Raw genomic sequence first — 22,897 nt, forward strand, 5'->3', positions numbered from 1 at the left:
TTTTTGCCTTCACTGAAGTAGAAAGTAAAGCCATTGCATTCACAAAGGCCCAGCCTGCACTGAAATCTGACAGGTGCCTGAATGGATCAATTGTACTAATTGGTATCTGATGCTTTTAATCTATTTGCACAGGACTGGTGGCCTCACAAAGGAAGTGTTGGCTCCTGTACTGAACGCTTTCAGCAGAACATCCAGTAGTCTCTCATTTTTATCCAAACAAGTTATTGTTGCTAAGAGACTTAGTCTTTGAAACAGCTAGTTCTCAAAATATAACAGCCACTCGTGCTCTTGCATGGAAATACTAACTACTGAATTTTCTGGGAGCAAACTTAGGCCCAATGTGCTCCTCCGGGGATTTTTTCATTCTTTCTTGAATTGTTGGGTAGCTGACCTTCACAACCACCTGCTAGATTTCAGCCACTGAGATTTTTATTGTGCCCTTTTAAGGAGTCCTCCTAAAGACACTCAGTTCTATGTTTAGGCACTAGACACCTACAATTAAAACACACTGATGAAGAACTGGGCATTCTAATATAAGCACTCATGTTTGAAAATTAGCTCCATGTTATTTATGGGTGCAGACTGGCACCATTCAAATAATCTAATTTGTCAGCAAATGTCAATTTCATCCGACACACTGACTAGAAAATGGATCATACCAGTCAGTACAAGTTCAGCCCCCCTGCCTTGCATCTGCAGGAATCAGGTGTCACTGGTCCTGCAGGAGTGCACAGACCCCTTTATAGGCCCTATCCCAGCCCCCATTTTGGTCCCACTTGTTCACTCTCTGCATTGCACAGGGCCTGACACCCAGTTCCTGCAGGAGAATGGGATGGGGGTAGGCTGAGGTCCTGGCAGGGAAAAGCAGAGAACTCTGGCCAGGACTACAAGGAAGATGAGGATGACACCTGGCTGCTGAATAGCAACATCCCTAATCAGGAGCCATTCAGCAGCAGGCTGTCCTCCCTTGCAGCCGAGCAGCTGTGCTCTGTCCTATCCCCAAACAGCAGTCTTCCTCACATCAGGCATTGAGTGTCACGGGCCCTGCTGTTGAGCAGAGAGGTCTTTGTGGCCACAGGCCCATGCACTCACTTGCCAGCCATGCAAGTGGGAGCCATCTCTTGGCAAGAACTGTTCAGCAGCATCCCAAGGCCAGAGATCATCCTACTCCCTGCAGTCCTACCAAAAGGTCTCTGCTCTGCTGGACCAAGACTGCAGATGCTGCCCCCACACACCTTGTGTCAGTGACTTGGGCTTCTTGGCTATTCTGGCAACAGCCTTCAGCCCTATTGCCAATCTTGTCCAAACTCTACTTCCTAATCTATCTCCTTTTAATTCCTTACATCTGTAGAAACAAAAATAGTTCACAATAAAACACCTTAAAACTGATTAATAATGGTTAGGAAAAAAAATAAAAATAAAATTCTGCTAAGCATAGTTAGGAACTGATGAGGCTAGGAAAGGAATACACTCCTGGACGTGAATTAAATCACCAACACCATCTCCAGCAAACTATACAGTGAAATGTCATGAACCCATTATTGGATGGAGACTTCCAGCAGTTCTTGTATTGAAGGCTGTTGACCGATGTTTACATTATCTGAATTTAAGATTATTAATTTGCTGTTTAATTAAAAAGATTTTTTAAAAAAGATTTAAAAGTTACTTTGAGGTTCAACTGATACTGTACCTTGGCTTAGATGTTTGTTCTCTGCCCTCGGTTCTTCCAATCTATAGCTGCCACTTCCAGGATTTAGAGCAAGTTCAGAAAGACTTATGTTTATTTCTGTGTCTTCTAAATCCACGTGGCTCAAAAAGGCATCTCCAGATAAGAGAGGGTCTATCACTAGAGGAGAGCAAGGTGGAGAGGGAGATGACAGAGATGACCTTGGAGATAAGGATGTCATTGATTTGGGAGTCCCAGACAAAGATCTCAGAGCCTGGATACGGCTGGTGGCATCTGTTTTGTGAGTTTTTGCCACCTTGTTCTCATGAATAGTGGTGATATAGCCCGCCGGCCTAAATCCAGAGGCTCCCTCCAGGAGTAAGAAGTCAACTTTGCTCTGATAATCTGAGTCCAACTGTTCCAACTGTTCACAGTAGAGATCAGTAAAACTGGCGGAGGTGGAAGAATCCTGGCTTGAGGTGGCTAGAGACCCTCTGCTTGATGCGAGAGAGCCCGGGCTACTGCCCGAAGAAAGGGAAAGCATGCTGGTAGAGAGGCTGTGGAGAAACACAAACAGGTCAAAGAAAGTGAGACTTTTACATATGACTTTTTGTGAAAGATACGGTGATACTTTTATGTCCACACTCACCAAAATGCTGATGCAACTTGCTATTTTAGCTTTTAAACAGTCACCCTTCCATTGCGCTAGGCACCCTGACATTTTAGAATGACAATCCACACAGGAACTGTCACCCACTTGATTGAAAATTTCCAAAATTCAAAAATCGACAGTACCTCAATAAAAGCGGGCGTTGTAATTTGCTTTCCTCAGCAAGCTGTATTCCTCATGCACCGAGCCCTCTCACACACCCAAATAATCATCCCAAAGAAGAAAAGAATTAGAGTAACAGCATTCTTTGTTCACTTTTGTGGAGGTGCTCTGGTTCTTCTTAACCTTCAAATGAAGCATCAGAACAGATCCTTTGCTCCATGCAGGAAAGATGAGTTCAATGCCAGACTGAGGAGATGACTGTCTCCCTGTCACAGGAATAGTTTCCTGAGTCTAATCTCAAACTCCTGCCCAATATATGGCCTGCTGTGATGTTCAACTTGCAACTCTCTGGCATGGGCTCAGTGACCAATTGTTCTGAGCTGATTTGCAAGATATATCTATGTGAAAAATTAGGATTGCCAAGCAAAATCAGCCACAGTTGTTCCAGTGCCACAACAACAAGGAACTAAACACTGCTCTGACAATCCACCTACCTCTGGAGAGCTTCCTCAAATCAGAATTAATCTCACGTGAGGTAAATGTTAGCTGAGTCCTTAGAGGGTGTTTGTTCACATAAAACGAGCCCAACAACTCAGCAGTGCTCAGTAACAACAAGGAACTAATAGAGGAGAAGTTATAAATCAGACAGCAATACACTAGCAGATGTTCATATGGGAAGCCTGGACGAGGTCTGTTTTAAGGTCAGCCTTACTTGTCTTTCATTTCACGAGTGAGAAATTCACACCAATTTGTATTTAAAATAAGCAGAATGCAACAGAAGTAAAGTGTGCAAGAGGGTTTTGTTGGCAACAACTGCTGGACTTGCAGATTTACTTTAATAAAATGTTGACTAATTTGCATTTTTGTGTAAGTTATGAGATCAGCAAGAACAAAATAAAATACCTTCCCTAAAGTAAAACAGTACTATATTACACCTTAAGCCACACACGTTAGTAGCGAGGAGTTCCTTGCACGTGATTAATTACCAAGGACAGTACTTACTAGCCCAAGCTGTCCCATTTAATTGGATGGAACTACTTAGTACTCAGTACCAGCACAAAAAAAGCATTAACACCTTGCAGCCCCAGCTGCAGATCCCTGGCTACATGGTGGGGGACCCTGCCAGCCCTGCAGCTAGGGTGCGGCACTCCGCCGGCAGCCTCAGCTGTGAAAACCTTGGCAAGGGAGGGGGCAGGGAGCCAGCTGAGTACCAGCTCCCCTCTTTTTAAAACAAAAAACAAAAAGCACTGGAACTACTGAATATAGTAAGCACTATACAAAAATAGTGATCGTCTTAGAACGATGTGACCTCACTTCAGATCTGGTTTGCTTTACAAGTTTGCACTTGGGTTATTTTTAACATTGTTTTAAAAAAATCCTGATGCTGAAACAGGCAGTGGAATGCTAATTAATAAGCATAACATTATTTAATTGTGATTTATTGAATCATGTAACTGCAATGCTGCTTAGGAGTGGTGCTCAAGAAATCATACACCAAATCTACGTTCTTTTCAGGAAAACAAGGAGAGTTCACCACAGTATTAGCATAGATTGCTTTCTGCACCAGGATGGCAGATGTGTATCACATCAACCTTATGCAACAAAGTACTGATTTTACCTGATGATTATGACACTCACTGGATACGTATCCCTCAAAGTGGACTTCAGATTTATGCTGCTGCTTGCAAACATACCCCTGATATTTATGGTGTCTTTCAACCTGTTCTAATGAAGTATAAGACACTCAGTTTGTTCAGACTATCTTCTTGAAAAAGAATAAGGTTTGCAAACAAGTACATGTATTTGGGCGCTAAACTCCTCCTCAGAACTCAGGGTTGGCCCATCCATCGGAGAAAGTGGGTTTCTGTCAACTCGGCAAACTGAGCTGATGCTATTCTTCGTGGCTTTTCCTCTTGGATTCTGCTCTGTGGCCTATCATCTTTCATTAAGGTAACAGTAAAAGGACCAGAAAGAAATTTTAGTGCAAGATATCAGACTCTAAGAGAAGACACTTAGTGCAATCACAGATAGGTCACCATTTCCATGTGGTGAAGCAGGCATTATTTGTGCGTGGAGCTGCAGCAGGTGTAGAGGAAGCATAACTCAGTGGTTTGAACGTTAGCCTGCTAAACCCATGGTTGAGAGTTTGAGCCTGGAGGGGGCCCATTAGGGATCTTGGGCAAATAGGTTTAAAAAAGCTGTTAGAGATGGTGATAGACCCTGCTGTGTGGGCAGGAGACTGGACTTGATGACCTCTGAAGGTCCCCTCCAGCTCTATGAGATAGGTAAGTCTCCATATATTATTACTGTTATTCATTTCTCAGTTCAGTGGGTAGGGCTGTGTAACACCATATTTCTTTATTCTGGATGTGCTTGGTGGCTTATGAGCAAATGCTCAAGTGCATGTATTTGCCTGAGTATTATAATAAGTTCAAGCAAACTGTCACAGGAAAAGAATGAGACATTCCCTTATCGAAATGAAATTACAACCTTTTATAACAGAGTGTATTTACTAGCTCTCAACAGTCTTACAAATGTTACCATGGTTCATACTCAGATGCTGGTGACCTGTTTTAAGCCATGCTCTGCATACCAGTTATTAGTCGTCTATGGCAATGACAGGCAACCTCAGCTAGTCAGTGGGCCACATGAGTGGCTCTCCATCTCAGGGGCTGCAAGATTGCTGTAACCAAGACAGCCCCCCCCGGGATAAGATAGTTCTGCTAACTGCACTTTTAAACCTGGAATATGCAGGTTGTGCCAGTCGAACCATAGCAGCACTCTGGATGCAGAGCGAGTTCAGGGCTCTTACATTCAATGTTGTGAAATCAGCACACAACTCACTGTACATGCCCTGGCTTTATATGCACATCACTTTTGTGATACCAGTAGGAAAAAAAATCTACACTCCTGGAAAGCAGCATAATCTGGCAACCCTGTGCATGGATAATGGTAAACAAATGTCTCATCAGCCACATATACATCCCCAGTGGGCCATACGTGGTCAGCAGGCCACAGGCTGCCCACCACAAGTCTAAGGTTCGGCCTTTTAGCAGTATCGGCTTCCGTGATGAGTTAATGGATTACTCCCACCCCTCACCTAAATAAGTTCAACTCTAATTAGACAAAATTTCAGCACCATGAGGAGGGAGAAAGGGCAATCACATGATACCTACTTAAAGCATATGTAAAACTCAGACTGAAAACTCACTTTTTCAGCTGGGTGTGTAGCATTACAACTAATTGTGTTGTTTCCTCCAAATCGCGGATCAACTGATTTCTTTTGCTATTTAACTTCAGTCTAGAGAAGACAGAAAAAATGGACAATAAGTTAAAATGAGATTTTTAAATTAAAATAAAGACCAGCCACTTACACTGTGCCCCTACTGAGCAATTCTGAGACTAAGAGGGAGTTAATTAGGACGGTTATCAGGCCTAAGTAACACAGTTATATACTTTGTGTTTTGTTTGGTTGGTTGGTTTTTTTTTTTTTTAAAAAACAGCTTCAAGAAACCTGAAAACCTGAAGCACAGTCCAGCAAACGGTTATTTCTGGGTGGAGTAGCAAGCACTATCCTGGTTGTATTTCTAGGATCAAGCCATAGACATTTGGTAGTATTATTTTTGAATAACTCATGAGGCAATTAGTCTTACAGTCAATGCACCAAAAATGGTGGGTTTGCAAATTTCACTCAATTTCAAAACAGGAAAGGGAATACAGTTTTCATGTAAATCCTCTCTCTAAATAAAATAGGTTAAAAACCACATTTCCAAAGACATTTATGATCCAGTGGAATTTCTGAATATATGAAATGTACTTCTAATCGTTCAAACCCTAACAGGTGCACACAGCTCTGCCGTCTTCCTTCAGTTGCGTAATGTCACCAGAGCAGTAGTAAGCAGCAGGAGTAGACCACAGAACCTGCTATCATGACTGGTAATGGTGACTGGGTTTTTAGCAGGAGATTCTCTGCCCACACCACTACTGCAAAACATGGATTGTTCAAGCACTCCTCTTCTCCACCTCTCTTCCCACTGAAGGAGCTGTACTAGAAACGCCTCACAATGGTACTGATGATCTAGTCTTTGTAAACGGAAACAAAGATGATTGTCCGGTAGTATGCAGACACTGCCTGAGGCTTCCTGCACCATAAAGAGGCTCAATCTACTTGTCCTAAAACCAGACATGTGTCTGAAGCAAGCCTCCAGTCGACCTCCCTTACTCTTCACAATACTGAGGAGTACAGGGGTCGACTGCCAGCCCCAGATAGTTCAGTTTCACGCATCTCTACCAGGAGTGCAAAATCAAACTCCGGAAGATTGACCCTGACCAGGTTCATCTTCCACATTGTCTAGAGGAACCCTTAGAGGCCAGCAGCAGGAGCAACTTTTACTGCCTTGTGTGTTAAAGCGCAGGGAGGGTATAGAGAAGGGCAAACTGGTCCAATGCATGCAGCACTGGGGCAGCAATCAGGAGTAGTGAGTTCTGTTCCTAACACTGCCACTCATCTTGTGTTCGCTATTAGGCGTGTCATTGCCCTCAGGGTCTGAATTTCTGCTCCCTCCTTTGTCCACTGTCTATGTTCACTAGAACGTCCCTGGGGCAAGGGCCTTTTCTCAGCACCACCCAGAGAGCAGCTCCAGCCACAGCCGATACCAGTGCAGTGCTTCAGGGCCCTGGGTCCTTTTAAATCACTGGATCCTGGGGCAACTACCTCCTCCCACCCTCCTTGGCAGCTCTAGCTCTACTTCTCACTAATTAGGCCTCATCTGAAGTATTGTGTCCAGTTCTGGGTACCGCATTTCAAGAAAGATGCAGACAAACTGAAGAAAGTCCAGAGAAAAACAACAAAAATTATTAAAGTTCTAGAAAATAAGACCTACAAGGGAAATTTGGAAAGAAACATAATATGATTTGTTTAGTCCAGACAAGAGAAGACTAAAAGGGGACATGGTAACAGCTTTCAAGTACATAAAAGACTTATGAGAAAAGGGATCTAAACTGTTCTCCATAATCTCTAAGGTTAGGACAAGAAGCAATGGGCTTTCAGCAATGGAGGTTTAGGTTAGACTTTAGAAAAAACTTCCTCAGGCTGGTTAAATCGCTAGAAAAAGTTGCCTGAGGATATCATTGGAGACTTTTAAAGACAGGTTAGATAAACACTGGTCTGGGATGGTCGAGTTAAAACGTAGTCCTGCTTTGAGCAACGGGAACTAGACTAGATGGCCTGCTGAAGTCCCTTCTGGTTCTATAGTTCTGATTTACATCAAAACCAGATTTATATATTTATATGGAGAGAGAGAGAGAGAGAGAGAGAGAGAGTGAGTGTGTGTGTAAGGCAAGAGGAATTTGCTTGAAGCACTAGCATTACTTCAGATGTACAGTGATAGAGAGCAAATTTTGCATTTGTATCTTTAGTTAGAACATTTCCCATAGTAGAGGAAAACATGGAACAAGCCATGCAATTGAAACAACAGGTGTTAGCTAGGAATTAAAAAGCAAAATATGACCACTTTGCTGCATGAAGTTCTCATGGAATCCTGCCCTTGCATCTAAAGAAAACTCTGCACGAGCCCCGAAAAGGAAGCTGTGAGGGCTTACAAGAGCTTTGCAGTGTGGAAACCAGATGGAGATTTGAATGAACTCTCACACTAAGATTGCATGCTTCTTATGCTAATGATATTGAAGCATCGTCAACTTCATAAGGTATAATTTCTTTTGAAAACTTGAAGCCGTACCCTGACAGCTGTTGCACTTTAGCCTTTCCTTGATTTACACTTTGGGGCCGAGGGTCGTTTCTGAATTTATTACTAGAATTTCATCTAAAAATTCAGTCTTTCATCTGACTTCAGAGAACTTCTGAAATACTAATTAAGTTCATAGCTATACACACTTCCTTCCAAGCGTATGCAAATTTGAACACACTACATTTCAGAGAAGATGAAAATTTGATTGACACAGATCAAATGAGATGCTGAGTGGTACCCTTAACAAAAGGGGATGCACTACAGAGTAGTGAGTCTAAATAGACTTTTCCTCCCTGCTCCTGCCCTCCATTCTTTTGTGACATCCCAAAATGAGTATTTCCATAAGCTCCAAGTAAAGGTGTTAATTTTAGAACAGAAGTAGGAGTTATTCATTTAGTTCAAAGTGTTTCACAACAGTAAAAACTCACGTAATCAGAGTTCTCTTAGGCATTTGGAATTTTTCCAATACCATAAATGCATGAATATATTTTTAGCATATTTGGGTAAGATAGCAGCTAATTACACAGAGTAAATGAGTCTATAAAACCACCCTGAAAATGCAGACACCATGTTATGTGCACATGATCAGTCATGGGAAGATGGAAATGTATAACACTACTCCAGACTCCTAGCAATATCCACCCACGTTAGTTTGTCTGCAGGTTGCCGAGTACACTGAGCCACAGCTTAGACTGTTTTGCTCTATTACTGTGCTTTCCAGTAGGCCCTCATACTACAGTTGAAGTAATCACCGGGGAAAACAATAGGCTGCATTTCTTTAAATTAGCACATTTCTCAGACCTGCAAACATCAGGTCATGCCAGAACTATATTTTAAAATGCACTGGAATGGAAAACAGGGTGTAAGAACGATTTTAAAATTCACTATATTTGCAACTACGAGGCTCCAACCTGCCTAACAACCAAAGGGGCTGCTGCATGAAATGGCCTTCCTATGGAGACATCACCCCAAGCAAAGAATCCTTCTGGATAGTCCCAAGAACGCTCAATTTTTTTTTTACATTCCCTGGACCAATCCATTTGAAAGCCAGGCTGATACCATACAGCCTCCCTAAGCACTTCAGTAGAGTTTCAGGTGAGTGCTTGGGGAGGTTCAGACAAAAGAAAACCTTAAAAACAGAGTAATTCTGAGCGGCATATGGACATTCCTAGAACCTCAAAGCACCCTGCTACTTTGACATGATAAAGTTTATTATTTATTCTATAAATCAGTAATTTAAGCTTTGCGCTGCACCTTGTTACATACCTCTCTGTTAAGGCTTTGCTTTGAGTATCTCTTGCAGCCTGCAGGTCTTCCTCTAGACGTTTTCTCTCCACCTCCAACCTTTCCACTTCACCTCGAGACCACTTCCGGGGGCTAATGAAGCGCATTTCCTTTAGAAGCTCCTCCTTCTCATTGATTAGTATGAGTCGGTCCCGTTCTGAATCCAGCACACCTGGCCAGGCCTCACTATCCAGTTTAGCCAGATGTATTTTTAGATTTGCTATTCTATAGAAAAAAAAAAAAAAGTCCACTTCACATACGTTCGTGTTTAGTGGTGTGAATCCAGGTGCTACTGGGCAGAGGGCCACAAAATGAACCACTATGACAATTAGCATCCTTGTTCACTTGCCTAACCTGGAGACTGAATTATCCTCAGCCACTGGCCTTGTTTAAGATCCACAACTGTCAACAGTCCAGCACAATAGCTGGCAGCATCAGAGGAATTCACAATGTAGGTAAGACCCTGTAGTTTTTAACTACACCTTCTAACATTGGTAGACACTGGACCACCTGAAACTTGCTGGCACTATTGCTTCCATCAGCTGGTGCTGTACCCAATAGAAATTAGGGGAATTAGAAACATCTACGTTCAAACCCTAGAGATGTTCCATCCAAGTCAGAGATGATACACACAGGCAGTGTGGAGAACAATCCCAATGTCACTGCTCTACTGGTTTTGTGGAGGGAGAGAACTTTGTACTTCAGCACTGTGAAGGGCTCTCTAAGAATATCAGATTAAGTCACATTTCAAATGGAAAATAAAGTTTTAACAAATAAAACCCTGATCCTGTACTGACAAAGCTAATGTAAAACTAGGTAATACTAAAAGAATCAGAATATTGCATCAGAATATGATGCCCTGCTAGGCGTCTACTACAGGCTGTCTAGCCAGGTGGAAGAGGTGGATGAGGCTTTTTTTAAACAACTAACAAAGTCAAGCAGGGCCCCAGATTTGCTAGTGATGGGGGGGACTTCAACTATCCAGATATATGTTGGGAAACTAATACAGCAGGGCACAGACTATCCAGCAAGTTCTTGGATTGTATTGGAGACAATTTTTTATTCCAAAACATTGAAAAAGCTACCGGGGGCGGGGGGAAGCTATTTTAGATTTGATTTTAATAAATAGGAAGGAATTGGTAGAGAACTTGAAGGTGGAAGGCAGCTTGGGTGAAAGTGATCATGAAATCAGAGTTCACAATCCTGAGGAAGGGTAGAACAGAAAACAGCAAAATAGAGATAATGGATTTCAGGAGGGCAGATTTTGGTAAACTCAGAGAGCTGGTAGGTAAGGTCCCATGGGAAGCAAAACTGAGGGGAAAAAAACAGCTGAGAAGAGTTGGCAGTTTTTCAAAGGGACATTATTAAGGGCCCAAAAGCAAGCTATCCCGCTGTGTAGGAAAGATAGAAAATATGGAAAAAGACGGCCTTGGCTTAACCAGGAGATCTTGCACGATCTCAAAATAAAAAAGGAATTGTATAAAAAATGGAAACAAGAAAAAATTACAAAGGATGAATATAGGCAAACAACACAAGAATGCAGGAGAAAGATTAGAAAGGCTAAGGCACAAAATGAGCTCAAACTAGCTACAGGCATAAAGGGAAACACGAAGGCTTTTTATAAATATATTAGAAACAAGAGGAAGACCAGGGACAGGGTAGGGCCTTTGCTCAGTGAGGAGGGAGAAACAGTAATGGGGAACTTGGAAATGGCAGAGATGCTTAATGACTTCTTTGTTTCAGTCTTCACTGAGAAGTCTGATGAAGGAATGCCCAACATAGTGAATGCTAGTGGGAAAGGGGTAGGGTTAGAAGTTGAAATAAAAAAAGAACAAGTTAAAAATCACTTAGGAAAATTAGATGTCTGCAAGTCACCAGGGCCTGATGAAATGCACCCTGGAATACTCAAGGAGCTGATAGAGGAGGTATCTGAGCATTTATCTATCATCTTTGGAAAAATCAGGGGAGACAGAAGAGATTCCAGAAGACTGGAAAAGGGCAAATATAGTGCTCATCTATAAAAAGGGGAATAAGAATAACCCAGGAAACTACAGGCCAGTCAGCTTAACTTCAGTGCCAGGAAAGATAATGGAGCAGGTAATTAAAGAAATCAGCTGCAAGCACTTGGAAGGTGGTAAGGTAATGGGAAACATCCAGCATGGGTTTATAAAGAATAAATCTTGTCAAACTAATCTGATAGCTTTCTTTGATAGGATAACAAGCCTTGTGGATAGGGGAGAAGTGGTAGATGTGGAATACCTAGACTTTAGTAAAGCATTTGATACGGTCTCTCATGATATTCTTATAAAAAAAACTAGGCAAATACAATTTAGATGAGGCTACTATAAGGTGGGTGCATAACTGGCTGGATAACCGTACACAGAGAGTAGTTCTTAATGGTTCTCAATCCTGCTGGAAAAGTATAACAAGTGGGGTTCTGCAGGGGTCTGTGTTAGGACTGGTTCTGTTCAATGTCTTCATCAATGATTTAGATATTGGCAAAGAAAGTATGCTTATTAAGTTTGCAGATGATACCAAGTTGGGAGGGGTGGTAACTGCTTTGGAGGATAGGGTCATAATTCAAAATGATCTGGATAAATTGGAGAAATGGTCTGAGGTAAACAGGATGAAGTTTAATAAGGACAAATGCAAAGTGCTCCACTTGGGAAGGAACAATCAGTTTCACACATACAGAATGGGGACAGACTGTCTAGGAACGACTACAGCAGAAAGGGATCTAGGGATTATAGTGGACCACAAGCTAAATATGAGTCAACAGTGTGATGCTGTTGCAAAAAAAGCAAACATGATTCTGGGATACATTAACAGGTGTGCTGTGAACAAGACACGAGAAGTCATTCTTCCGCTCTACTCTGCGCTGGTTAGGCCTCAGCTGGAGTATTGTGTCCAGTTCTGGGCACCGCAGTTCAAAAAAGATGTGGAGAAACTAGAGGGGGTCCAGAAGAGAGTGACAACAATGATTAAAGGTCTAGAGAATGTGACCTATGAAAAATGGTTGAAAGAATTGGCCTTGTTTAGTTTGGAAAAGAGAAGATTGAAGAGAGACATGATAGCGGTTTTCAGGTATCTAAAAGGGAGTCATAAGGAGGAAGGAGAAAATGTTCTTCTTGGCCTCTGAGGATAGAACAAGAGGCAATGGGCTTAAACTGCAGCAAGGGAGGTTTAGGTTGGACATCAGGAAAAAGTTCCTAACTATCAGGGCGGTCAAACAGTGGAATAAATTGCCAAGGGAGGTTGTGGAATGTCCATCGCTGGAGATATTTAAGAACAGGTTAGATAGATGTCTGTCAGGGATTTTTTAGATAGTACTTGGTCCTGCTATTGGGGCAGGGAGCTGGACTCGATGGCCTCTTGAGGTCCTCTCCAGTCCTAGTGTTCTATGATTCTATGCTGAACTGTTTTAGCGACGTCCATTTACAGGTCACATTATAGACTCAGAGGAGTAGCTGTGTTAGTTTGTAGCTTCACAAATCCCAAGCAGTTCTGTAGCACCTTCAAGACTAACAGATTTATTTATTAGCTAATGAGCTTTTGTGGGCAAGATCCACTTCCTTAGCTATATTATAGTTAGATCATATATTGCTAGCCAGTAATAGTGTAAGTGGTTATGCGAACATTTATAACCCTAATTAATGCATCTGGATACTGTGTTGAATGATCTTTTTCCTGAACTGGGTTTCAGGACTCCTACATGTTGAAAAAAGTTTGCTCAGTGTGAAGTAGGGGAGAAAAGAAGAGTAAAACACTAAAAACTATTGCAGAGGTAGCCGTGTTAGTCTGTATCTTCGAAAACAACAAGAAGTCCTGTGGCACCTTACAGACAGATACACAGATAAACAGATATCTGTTAGTCTATAAGGTGACACAGAACTTCTTGTTGTTCACTAAAACTAAAGCCTCAGGCAGTAGCAATGGTGATATACATAACAATCAACGGAAAGAACAGTCTTTCACACTCAATCACTAGTCACTTATTTTGATACTGCATAAAAACTATTTTGATTAGACACTATTTTAAAACCCAACATAAACTGTATAGTACTGATATTTCAGAGCTGCATCATATGTTCAAGAACCTAAGAAAGAGAGATAGGTTTTGAATAATCAAAAGAAGGGAATCAACATCCATAGTTGGTATATCAGTAACTAAAACCATAGCTGAAGTTTTAGTAGGTACACAGCAGATCAAGTTGCATAAGTTTTCATTCTCGCTATGTGGATTGAAGTAATTTAGGTTTTTGAAGCATTTCCCCCTCAGATAAAGTGTTCCATCTTTTTCACTGACAAGAGGTGAACCTCTGTGGAAAGATTATACGAAAGTGTTTCAGCTGCTGTGAATCAAATTAGGAAAGACAGCTGTGTTTTTTTCCCATTTGTTTGTTTGGGTGGGGATTCTTTTTTAGCAGCTTTACAACTCTCCACTGGTGGTTGGGAAGATGAAGTTTGGCAGGCAAATTGCCCTCATGGGAGAGGGTGCATACATCATTCAGGGTGTGATAAAGCTGGGCTTAGGTTGGCAACCAGTTGACTTGAGTTTGCCAAGACTTCTGAACATATTAGTCTTGACACACTGCATATATTGCAGAACACAAGTGTTTGAGGTTCACTTTAGGCTTGGGCAGGTACAAATGTATTTATTAACTCAGCTAAATGGGCAGCCTCAGCCAATGAAAGTAAATAATCCTACCCTCAGGTCAGACTAAATTCAAACCATGATTGGCTTGTCAGAGTTAGCAGCATCACAGAGAGGCAGACACTGGGATTCAACTTCAGCCCTCCAGCCAGATGCAGCACTGCTCAGTGGGGAGGGTGACCAGCAGTTGGGGCAGGACTGAGGCATTGCCCTTTTCGGGAGCGCAGAGCCACTCCCCCTCACCTTCCTCAGAGGCCCGGAGACTCTGCCAGCATGCCTGCCTCCATCTCCAAAACCCAGGAAGACTAGAATCCACAGAGCTCTCTGAAAGAGAGGCTACTTGACCAAGACTCAACCTAGCTTATTTATTCTTGACACTAGTACGCATAGCTTACTCGTGGTAGCGCTTGGGAGGTACACCACCTCCCTGGGCCTCTGCCAAAATTTTAATTGATAAATGGGTGCCCCCTTGTGCCCTCTTCTGTCCTTCTGGGTGACCCTCCCTGCACGTTCTCCCCCTGCAGGCACCAATCCTCTATGATAGTATGGACCTTACTGCTTTTTCTGTCACTTTTCAGCACAGAAGCCTTTTTTGAGGGCCTGATTCTTACTGTAGCACCAACTACCACAGCAAGGTTGCATCTTTTTAATTAATTTAAATGCTATAAGTATTAGAAGTTCATCCTGACTTAGAGCCATTTTGTTTCTCTCTGCCAGATTAAGTGCAGAAGTATGTTCCAATGAAGAATTCACATATAATCTGAGAATTCCTCAGTGCATTTTGAAGGAATATTACTTTTATAAGAGGACTACTATGATATCAATGAGTGCTCCTGGCACACATTTGCATGAATATGCTTTTTCCTTCCAACAGAATTTGCTCTCAATGCTCAGCACACATTCTCACTTTTTTTTTTTTTTTTAAAAAAAAAGAACTAATTCTGAATTTGCCTGGCTTTGCAAGCAGATTTTGGTTTTGGATTAAAAAAAAATAATAAACCCACCTTTAAAGTCCAAAAAAGTTTGTTCATCGACATGGAATAAAAGCCTGGCAAACAACTTGACATTTAGCTGAAAACTTCATCCCATCAGTTATCACAGACTGAACATTTAAACCACATCATTCATGCCCAAGTCCAGATTTGCATTACAAAGAAATCAGCGATAGTGGGTTCTGAGGTGCCAGGCACTCTGAGTGCCTATCACTTCTGAGGCTGAGGGAAGTGGAGGAAAGGATGCTTAGTTTTAATTTGAACTGTACTCTTTTAAAATAGAACAATCATTCTAGATTGTTTGTTTGCTATCCTGATATTCAATCTGACTCTTTTATTGCCCTAAACAAGGGGCTTCCTGTTTGCAGGAACAAATCAGAGCAAGTGCGCTTCTATAGCTGTGTGCACCCACAGTCAATTAGAAATTCAAGTAGTCAGACCTGCTTCTGAACTTGAATGGCTGGTGCAAACTGCATCACCATAATGTAGGCAGCCCCTTAGTGTGCTTCAAAGTGTGCTCACAAGAACATACCTCAACTTTTGCAATGGGCCAACTGCTGCGGCAGTGGTGTCAAATATATTATTAAACCATCCACCTAAGAGCTTATAAGACAAGCCTTGGTCAAGGATTCAGTCACAATGGCTGTTATCGGTTGCCCAATTTCAAACTTACTTTTCTTAAGTTGCTCAAGGCCTGGTCTACACTTTAAATTCTGAAAATTCGGCCAACCAACGTAGCCATGCTGACCTAACCCGTAGGGTGCATACAGCTAGGACGATGGAAGCATTCTTGTCGACCTACCTACCATTACGTGGGTAATTACAGTTAACCCCCAAGACATGCGCAACTCAGTTGCGCATGTCTCGGGTTAATGTGACTGCCGTTCCTGACAGGAGCAGGTTCCCTGTCCCCAGGAGTGGGGGGGTGCTAGGAATCCGGCAGCAGCCTACAGCCTGGCTCCCATCCACTCACAGGACCTGGGAAAATGACCAGCATGTTGCCTGTCCACTTCATGGATCCCGCAAGTGGAGAGGAGCCAGGAGCCAGGCTGCCACCTGGTTCCTGGCTCTCTGCCGCTCAGGGGGAACTCCCTGAGTTACCTGAAAATTCATCTTACACAGGGTTGCCGAGAAGACAACCTCCATGCAAGTCGGAGGTCTACTGTATTCCTACAGTGATGGGAAAACCCCTTTCATGGCATAGGCTTGTCTATGCTATGGAGTTATGTTGGCAGAGCTATGGTGACACCAATGTTCCCTGTAAACTGAGCGCTTGGATGCCATCCCAGGAGAGAGTCAAATGCTGCCCATCTGATTAGCAGAGTGGCCACAATGCCCACAAGCAGCAGCATGTTTCTACTGGTGGTGCACATATGAACATGCCTTGGTGCATAAAATAAAATGTATTCTGCACATAGATGGAAAAAAATGGAGGAAATATTGGGCACCACCACTATGACAAGATAGTCCTCGCAGTGTGGATAGACCCTTAGGCCTGCTCTGCACTACAAAATTAGGCTGGCACAAGCCACTTTGCATTGACCTTTTCTTTGAGGAGGCTGACTACAGATGATGATAGAACCAGGGCCGAGAATCTTTTTCAGAATCTTCAAGAATTTTACCAGCAGGAGACCTACAAGTAGTCTGGCCCTCTGTGTTTCCATTAAATTAAATGTTATGACTAAGTTACCATCAGATAACCCTGATTTCCAGGCCCGCCATTTTCTCTTTCCAGAAAAATCTGTTTTTTCAGCCTGGAGTCTTGCCACTGGGACTCTCCTTTTCACAATGAGTCGCTCTACATAGTGCTTGAACCCCCAACTCAGCTTAGTCGGTTCTTTCAGAAGAGACAGAGAACAGAGGAATTCTTACTTTTCTTACAGATTCAGAGCAAGGGGCTTTTCTTTGAATTCCACTTTACCAATATATGGGGAAGGTGCGAAATACCTGGGGTTTCGAAAGGTGGTTCCAATGATGCAGGGACTTCCCTGCAGGTTGATCTGTGGAACCTGGGAATTACCATCCAATCAGCTTTTCAGATGTTGGCATTAAAATCTATTCCAGATACATCTTAGGGCTGAAAGCTGAAACACTTTTTTCAGAGAACAAGCCAGCCTTAGGAATAGAGCTCTAGGAACACAGCTTATGAATACAGCATCTCAGCTACAGTTAATTGCTTTGTGCTCTCCCATTTGATTCCTAAGTACTGTTCCCCATTGCCCCAACCCCACCCGACCTCCAGTGGGGGTGAATATGTTATATGGTCTTTATGGCTTTGAAATTTGTTTTTAAGTTCATCTGGGGAAGTGGTTGTTTCCCTCTGTTCAGCACTGGTAAGGCCACATCTGGAATACTGTGCCCAGTTTTGGGCCCTCTTGTGAAAAACAGATATGGATGTGCTGGAGCAGGTTCAGTGGAGGGCAATAAAAATGATTAGGGGCTGGAGCACATGGCCTATGATGAGAGGCTGAGGGATTTGGGCTTATTTAGTTTACAGAAGAGAAGGCTGAGAGGTGATTTAATATCAGCCTTCCACTTCCTGAAGGGGAGCTCTAAAGAGGATGGAGAGAAACTGTTCTCAGTGTTGACAGATGGAAGAACAAGAAGCTATGGTTAGAAGTTACAAAAGCAGAGAAGTAGGTTGGATATTAGGAAAAAACTACTTCACCAGGAGGGTAGTGAAGCACTGGAATGCGTTGCCTAGAGAGGTGGTGGATTCCCCATCCCTAGAGGTTTTTAGGTCGTGGCTTGACAAGTTCCTGGCTGGGATGACTTAGTTCAGGTTGATCCTGCTTGAAGCAGGCAGCTGAACTAGATGACCTCCTGAGGTCCCTTCCAGCCCTATGATTCTATGAGAAGTCTGTTAACAGAAGCCATTTTTGGGAGAAACCTGTAAGCACTTGGGAAGGTCTCTGGTTAACTTCATCTTTTGAAAACCCTTCTTGACCAAACAATGGCCAGGGTTAGGATAGGATGAAAGGACAAGCTAACAGATCCTATGGCTATTATAAAATACATATATCATGGTTTAATCACCCCATTTTTTTAATTAAATGGTACTGGGGAAGTAGTATTTTGCCTCTAAAATTCTGAATTGACCAGTGTCCTTCCACAGGAAAATAAAATTTCACTGTCCCAAACATCTTTAGGTCTGAAATACCCATTATGAGAATTTTTGCACTTTTTTTTTCCAGCAGGAGTATACAACAGTAGATTAGCTGAAAACTAAAGTATTTACTTTTGGACTTAAACCAAAGTACAAAAAACAGAAAATTGATGACCACTGTACTGAAGAGGGCAAGTCAGTTTCTAATCTCTTTATATGCTTTTCATTCACGTGTGATGACAGAAAAGCATACAGGAGGTAGAGAGAGAGCCTTATGGTCCATGCTCACAATTCTTTGCTTCTTTAATGTACCTGGGGGTTATTTAATTGCGCAGGCTTTCAGAGTATTCACAGCTAATATGTGTGCTCAAAATTATATTACTGAATTGTACTACATTAAATTTTTATATGTGGACATTTGTCAATGGAAACTTCAAAAGAGAAATGGCAACTTTCTGAGGTGAATATGTCACCTTCATTATTTACACCCCAGCTGTTTTATGTAGGGCAGAGTTAGGTGAATGCTCTAGGTCTACCAAAACATAATGCCTCAATGTTAATTACTAGTTGCAATTTCAGAATACCAATTTACATCAGCTTCCAAGGTTAAGTCTGGAGGAAGAGCTTACATCTAAAACTTCAAGATTTTTACAAGTCCAATGTCTGTATTCTTGATGGTTTCAGGGACTAGGTTTAGTCGAGAGTGTAGAAACTGTCATTAAGCATAGAATTGAACGTATTTGTAAATAACCAGGTGTAAATGCAACGAATGAGTCTCCCAGGCTTAAATTTAAAATTGTCCATAGATTTGAGAAATATTTGGCAGTTCTGAATACTAAACTAAGGAAGGGACTTCACAGCTCTGTTTTCAAAGGCAGTTGGCTCATTAGGAGGACAGACCTAGATATACTGAGAGCCAAAACCATATGTCATCCAAATCCACCCAAACTGAAGACTTGTTACATTACTTACTATTTTGTTACTTAAGAACTATCTGCCTTTCCCCAGTATTGACTCAGAAACCTTTGCTTCATTAGCTCAACAACTAGAATATTAGTTAGGTAGCAAGGATGTTTCAGTTATGCAGACAATTGTTTTTATCTGCCTGATCACTGGCAAAAGCCAAGAAAAGACTTGTGTGTAATTAATTTTCTTTAAAGGCCTAAGGTGATTAATTTATTGTCAACTTTTTAATTTTCATTTTTGTTTTATAGGGTGTTTCAAAGTTAAGTAAGGAGAAGGATGGAAACTGCGTTGATCTTCTGTATTCTGATGATTTAAAAATTTGTATTGAGTGTTCTGGTTATATCCTGACATTTGATTTGCATTAGCAATTCCATACAGCCTTTACTGTAATTAAAAGCTGGAGTCTTTCAAAGAAGCAGTTGCTGCATGCTGCTCCTGAGCACAAAAGATCTTTCAGAGTTTCAGCGAATGCTCCACCACTGAAGTTCTAATTGTGCTCTTAATGGATTTTCCCCTCCCTCACAGATATCTGTTTACATTTTGAACTATACAGTCCTGATGGTAAGCAACAACAGACAAAACACCAACTACCTTCTCTTTGCTTCTTCATATCGGAGGCGTAATCTGACCTTCTCAGCCAACTGATTATTAGTGCTTGTGATGAACTAGGAAATAAAAAAGGAAACCAGTGAATTAATAAATAGCTATTGCGCTTTGTGACATTCTGAACTGAAATATTAATGCTGATTACTTATCAGTTGAACTAAATGGACAGAGTCAAGAGATGAGCAGACTGAAAATGGTTTCTTTTGAGACGCGTACACAGAGAGAGAGAGAGAGAGAGAGAGAGAGTAAAACCCTGCTTTATGCAAGTTCAACATACATGTTAAATTTTATTAATGCGAATGTCAAAATCCTGGGCTCCAGCCACCAGCTGGGGGAAGGGGGCAGCTGAAGCCGGGGGTGGGGGACACAGCTTCCTCCTGATGGGGGAAGCCAGGGGGATGCTGCTGCTGGGAGGAGGGGAGTGAAGGAGTGGGAAGCCCCTCAGCCCTAGGGAGCCTGGAGCCAGGCACATCAGTGCCTGGTTCGTTTCCCAGCTCCCACAAGCAGCGGGGAACCAGAAAAAACTTACCAGGGGCTGCTGCGTCTGGCTCCCCTCTCCCCAGGGCTAAGTAGCTTCCCCCCCACGCCTCCCTCCTCCTCCAAGCCCCCAGGGAGCCGGGAGCCAGGAACAGCAGTGCCTGGCTCCTGGGGGCTTGGAGGAGGAGGGGAGTAGGAAAGCACCTCAGCACTGGGGACTGGGAGCCAGGCAATCTGGTAGTTGGTCAGTTTCCTGGCTCCCGCAAGCAGCAGGGAGCTGGGAAATTGACCAGGCACTGCGGCGCCTGCCTCCAGGCTCCCAGGGGCTCAGAGGAGAGAGGGGTCCCCCTTGCCCAACTTACATGATATCTGAGTTACGTGGGGGTTGCGAGAAACACAACTCTATGCAATTCAGGGTTTTAGAGTGTGCGCGTGTGTGAGAGAGAGAGAGTGTGTGTGTGTGTGTGTGTGTGTGTGTAAAAGTAATGATTATGTAACTGGAAAGCACCCAAACCACAGAGTTCAAAAGAAACGGACTAATTGACATTGACTATTGCGTCCAGATTTTCTTCCCCTTCCATTTAAAACCTTTTTCAAGGTAACATTCACTGTCTCTCCTCTGGAATGTTACAGTATGTCTCGTGTTGGTCTGTCTCATTTAGATTGAAAAATCTTCAGGGCAAGGAACAGAGTGCTCATGGAGTAAGGGCTATTCACTCAAGCAAGGACTTGCAGGATTGGTCACATGGGTGATGGGTTAATGACCAACTGGTGAAGGCAAGCCCCAGCCCCCACCTGTTCTGACTGAGGCTCCACCCCCTTCCATGACCTTTCCCACCTCAGGTTAGTGCCCCTAGTTCCTGGATATCCTTAGGTCCATTTGTCTCACTGGTCCCAGTGCATGGTGGGGCCCCACCCTTTCTGACTTGCTGCCTGTCAAGGAGGGCTGGGGCCACACCACAGTCCCCAGCCCTCCTGAGCAGCCAGAAAGCAATGCCTTCCCTTGTCTATATTACCTGCTACCCATGATCAGTCACTATGATACCAAACCTGTCGTCTGATGCACATGGGCTGTCCCCACTGCATCTTTGGAGAGCCCCAGTCAAGGGTGACATTGGTCTGCATGCGCTGATCCAATTGCCAGATTAGAACCAAATGTTTGTGAATCACCATGGACATTTATGGTGATATAAGACACTATACATTTTTTAATTTTAATACAAAAATACATTAAGATTTAATAGCAAGTTGCTGTAATAAGACCTAGCAAGAGTCACCCTTCTATGTGCACAAGTCAAGAAGTTGGCTTAGATGGCTTCTATACATCTTTGAAAGCTAAGGATGTTTATCAACAGTCATTGGAAGAATCCACCCCAACAATCATTATTTTTAAAGCCCTCAGGATCTGCACCTACTCTAATTCCCATATACAATGATAGGATCCAAAGACAAATTACACTCGTGGGGTGAGCACAAGTGTTATGTGCCACCTATGTTTTTAATCGGTGCATAAACCCACAAATCATCCTCTACACAGGGCTACATCATAACGAATAGTATGAAAGTTGAAATTTTTTTAAAAATTGGTAACCTGACTAATTTATAATTCAAATTCCCACTAGTAGACGTTACCTGGAGCAATGACCCAGCCCTGCAAGTCTGTGATCTTCCTCTAAGCTAGGTGCTTTTAGGTAGCCGCAAAATAGTCAAAGTTCTAACGCTCGCCTTACAATTGGAGGATTAACAGAATAGTCCAAGCCTCATGGAAGAAATATTTGGGGGATGGGGGAAGTGGCATCCATAAAAAGAGAGACTGAGGTGCAACACTAACCATCACAGTGCTTAACTTTAAGGTGCCTAGAAAAAAAATCATAATAAAAATGGTGGGATCCCCAAAGTTGATTTAGGTGCTTTTATAATGCATGGGGAGAGAGAGGGGTCTTAGAATGTGAGGCACAAAAGCCAACACACCAGCCAGGGAGCTGCCAAAGCTAGCCAATGCGAGACACCAATCAGAGGGTAACATGCTGAGTCTCACCCCACTCACAGATATAGGCTCCTCAGTCTAGGCTTCAGGGAGGTGCATATCTCCTCTTGAGATCCACAAACTGGAACCTGCCATCTGGAATCACAGGGCTTAGATGTTTAAGCTAACTTCTGCTGCATGTGAAATGGCCAGAGGTGGAGGAGCTCCTGCTGGTGCATGAGGAGGAGCCTGGGGCAGAGGATTGGAGCGTATATGTGGGGGTGGGAGGTGGGGTTGCAAGACTCAAGGCACGGGGCCAGGGGATGCAGGGAGGCAGGAAGGTCAGCGTTGAGGACTAGGGGTGTGTGTGGAAGGGGAGCTCAAGGCAGGGGGATGGGGTGTGAGTGTAAGGAGGAGAGCAGGTGGGGGTAGGAGATGGGGCAGCCCTGGTTGCAGTCAGGTTACCTTACCTGCATGGCGGATGGGTCCCTGCCCTGCAGCTGCTATTCACTGCACGGCCACAAGGGAGCGGTGGACTGGCTCTGTGAGGATAGTGCTATTGGGAAACCAGCAGCGGTGTGAAAGATCCCTCTGACCTGCTGCTCCCATCCCCTGCTTCTTCCCAGGGCCTGCCAGCAGCAGTGCACATCACAGACTGCGC

At 43.1% G+C, this 22,897-nt stretch overlaps 1 protein-coding gene across 2 annotated transcripts in view; it reads right to left on the minus strand.

Annotated features, from left to right (window-relative positions):
• Positions 1-22,897, minus strand: part of WWC1 (WW and C2 domain containing 1) — a 133,215-nt gene that overhangs the window by 35,647 nt on the left and 74,671 nt on the right. For both annotated transcript variants that reach the window (XM_075009711.1, XM_075009712.1), the window contains 4 exons: positions 19,779-19,852; positions 9,452-9,694; positions 5,650-5,739; positions 1,691-2,223 (listed from right to left, as the gene is read on the minus strand). In XM_075009711.1, the coding sequence (XP_074865812.1) occupies positions 1,691-2,223; positions 5,650-5,739; positions 9,452-9,694; positions 19,779-19,852 (940 nt within the window). The remainder of the gene's footprint in view (positions 1-1,690; positions 2,224-5,649; positions 5,740-9,451; positions 9,695-19,778; positions 19,853-22,897) is intronic.

The sequence above is a fragment of the Carettochelys insculpta genome, chromosome 15 (assembly GCF_033958435.1).
Source record: "Carettochelys insculpta isolate YL-2023 chromosome 15, ASM3395843v1, whole genome shotgun sequence".
Taxonomy (NCBI): domain Eukaryota; kingdom Metazoa; phylum Chordata; order Testudines; family Carettochelyidae; genus Carettochelys; species Carettochelys insculpta.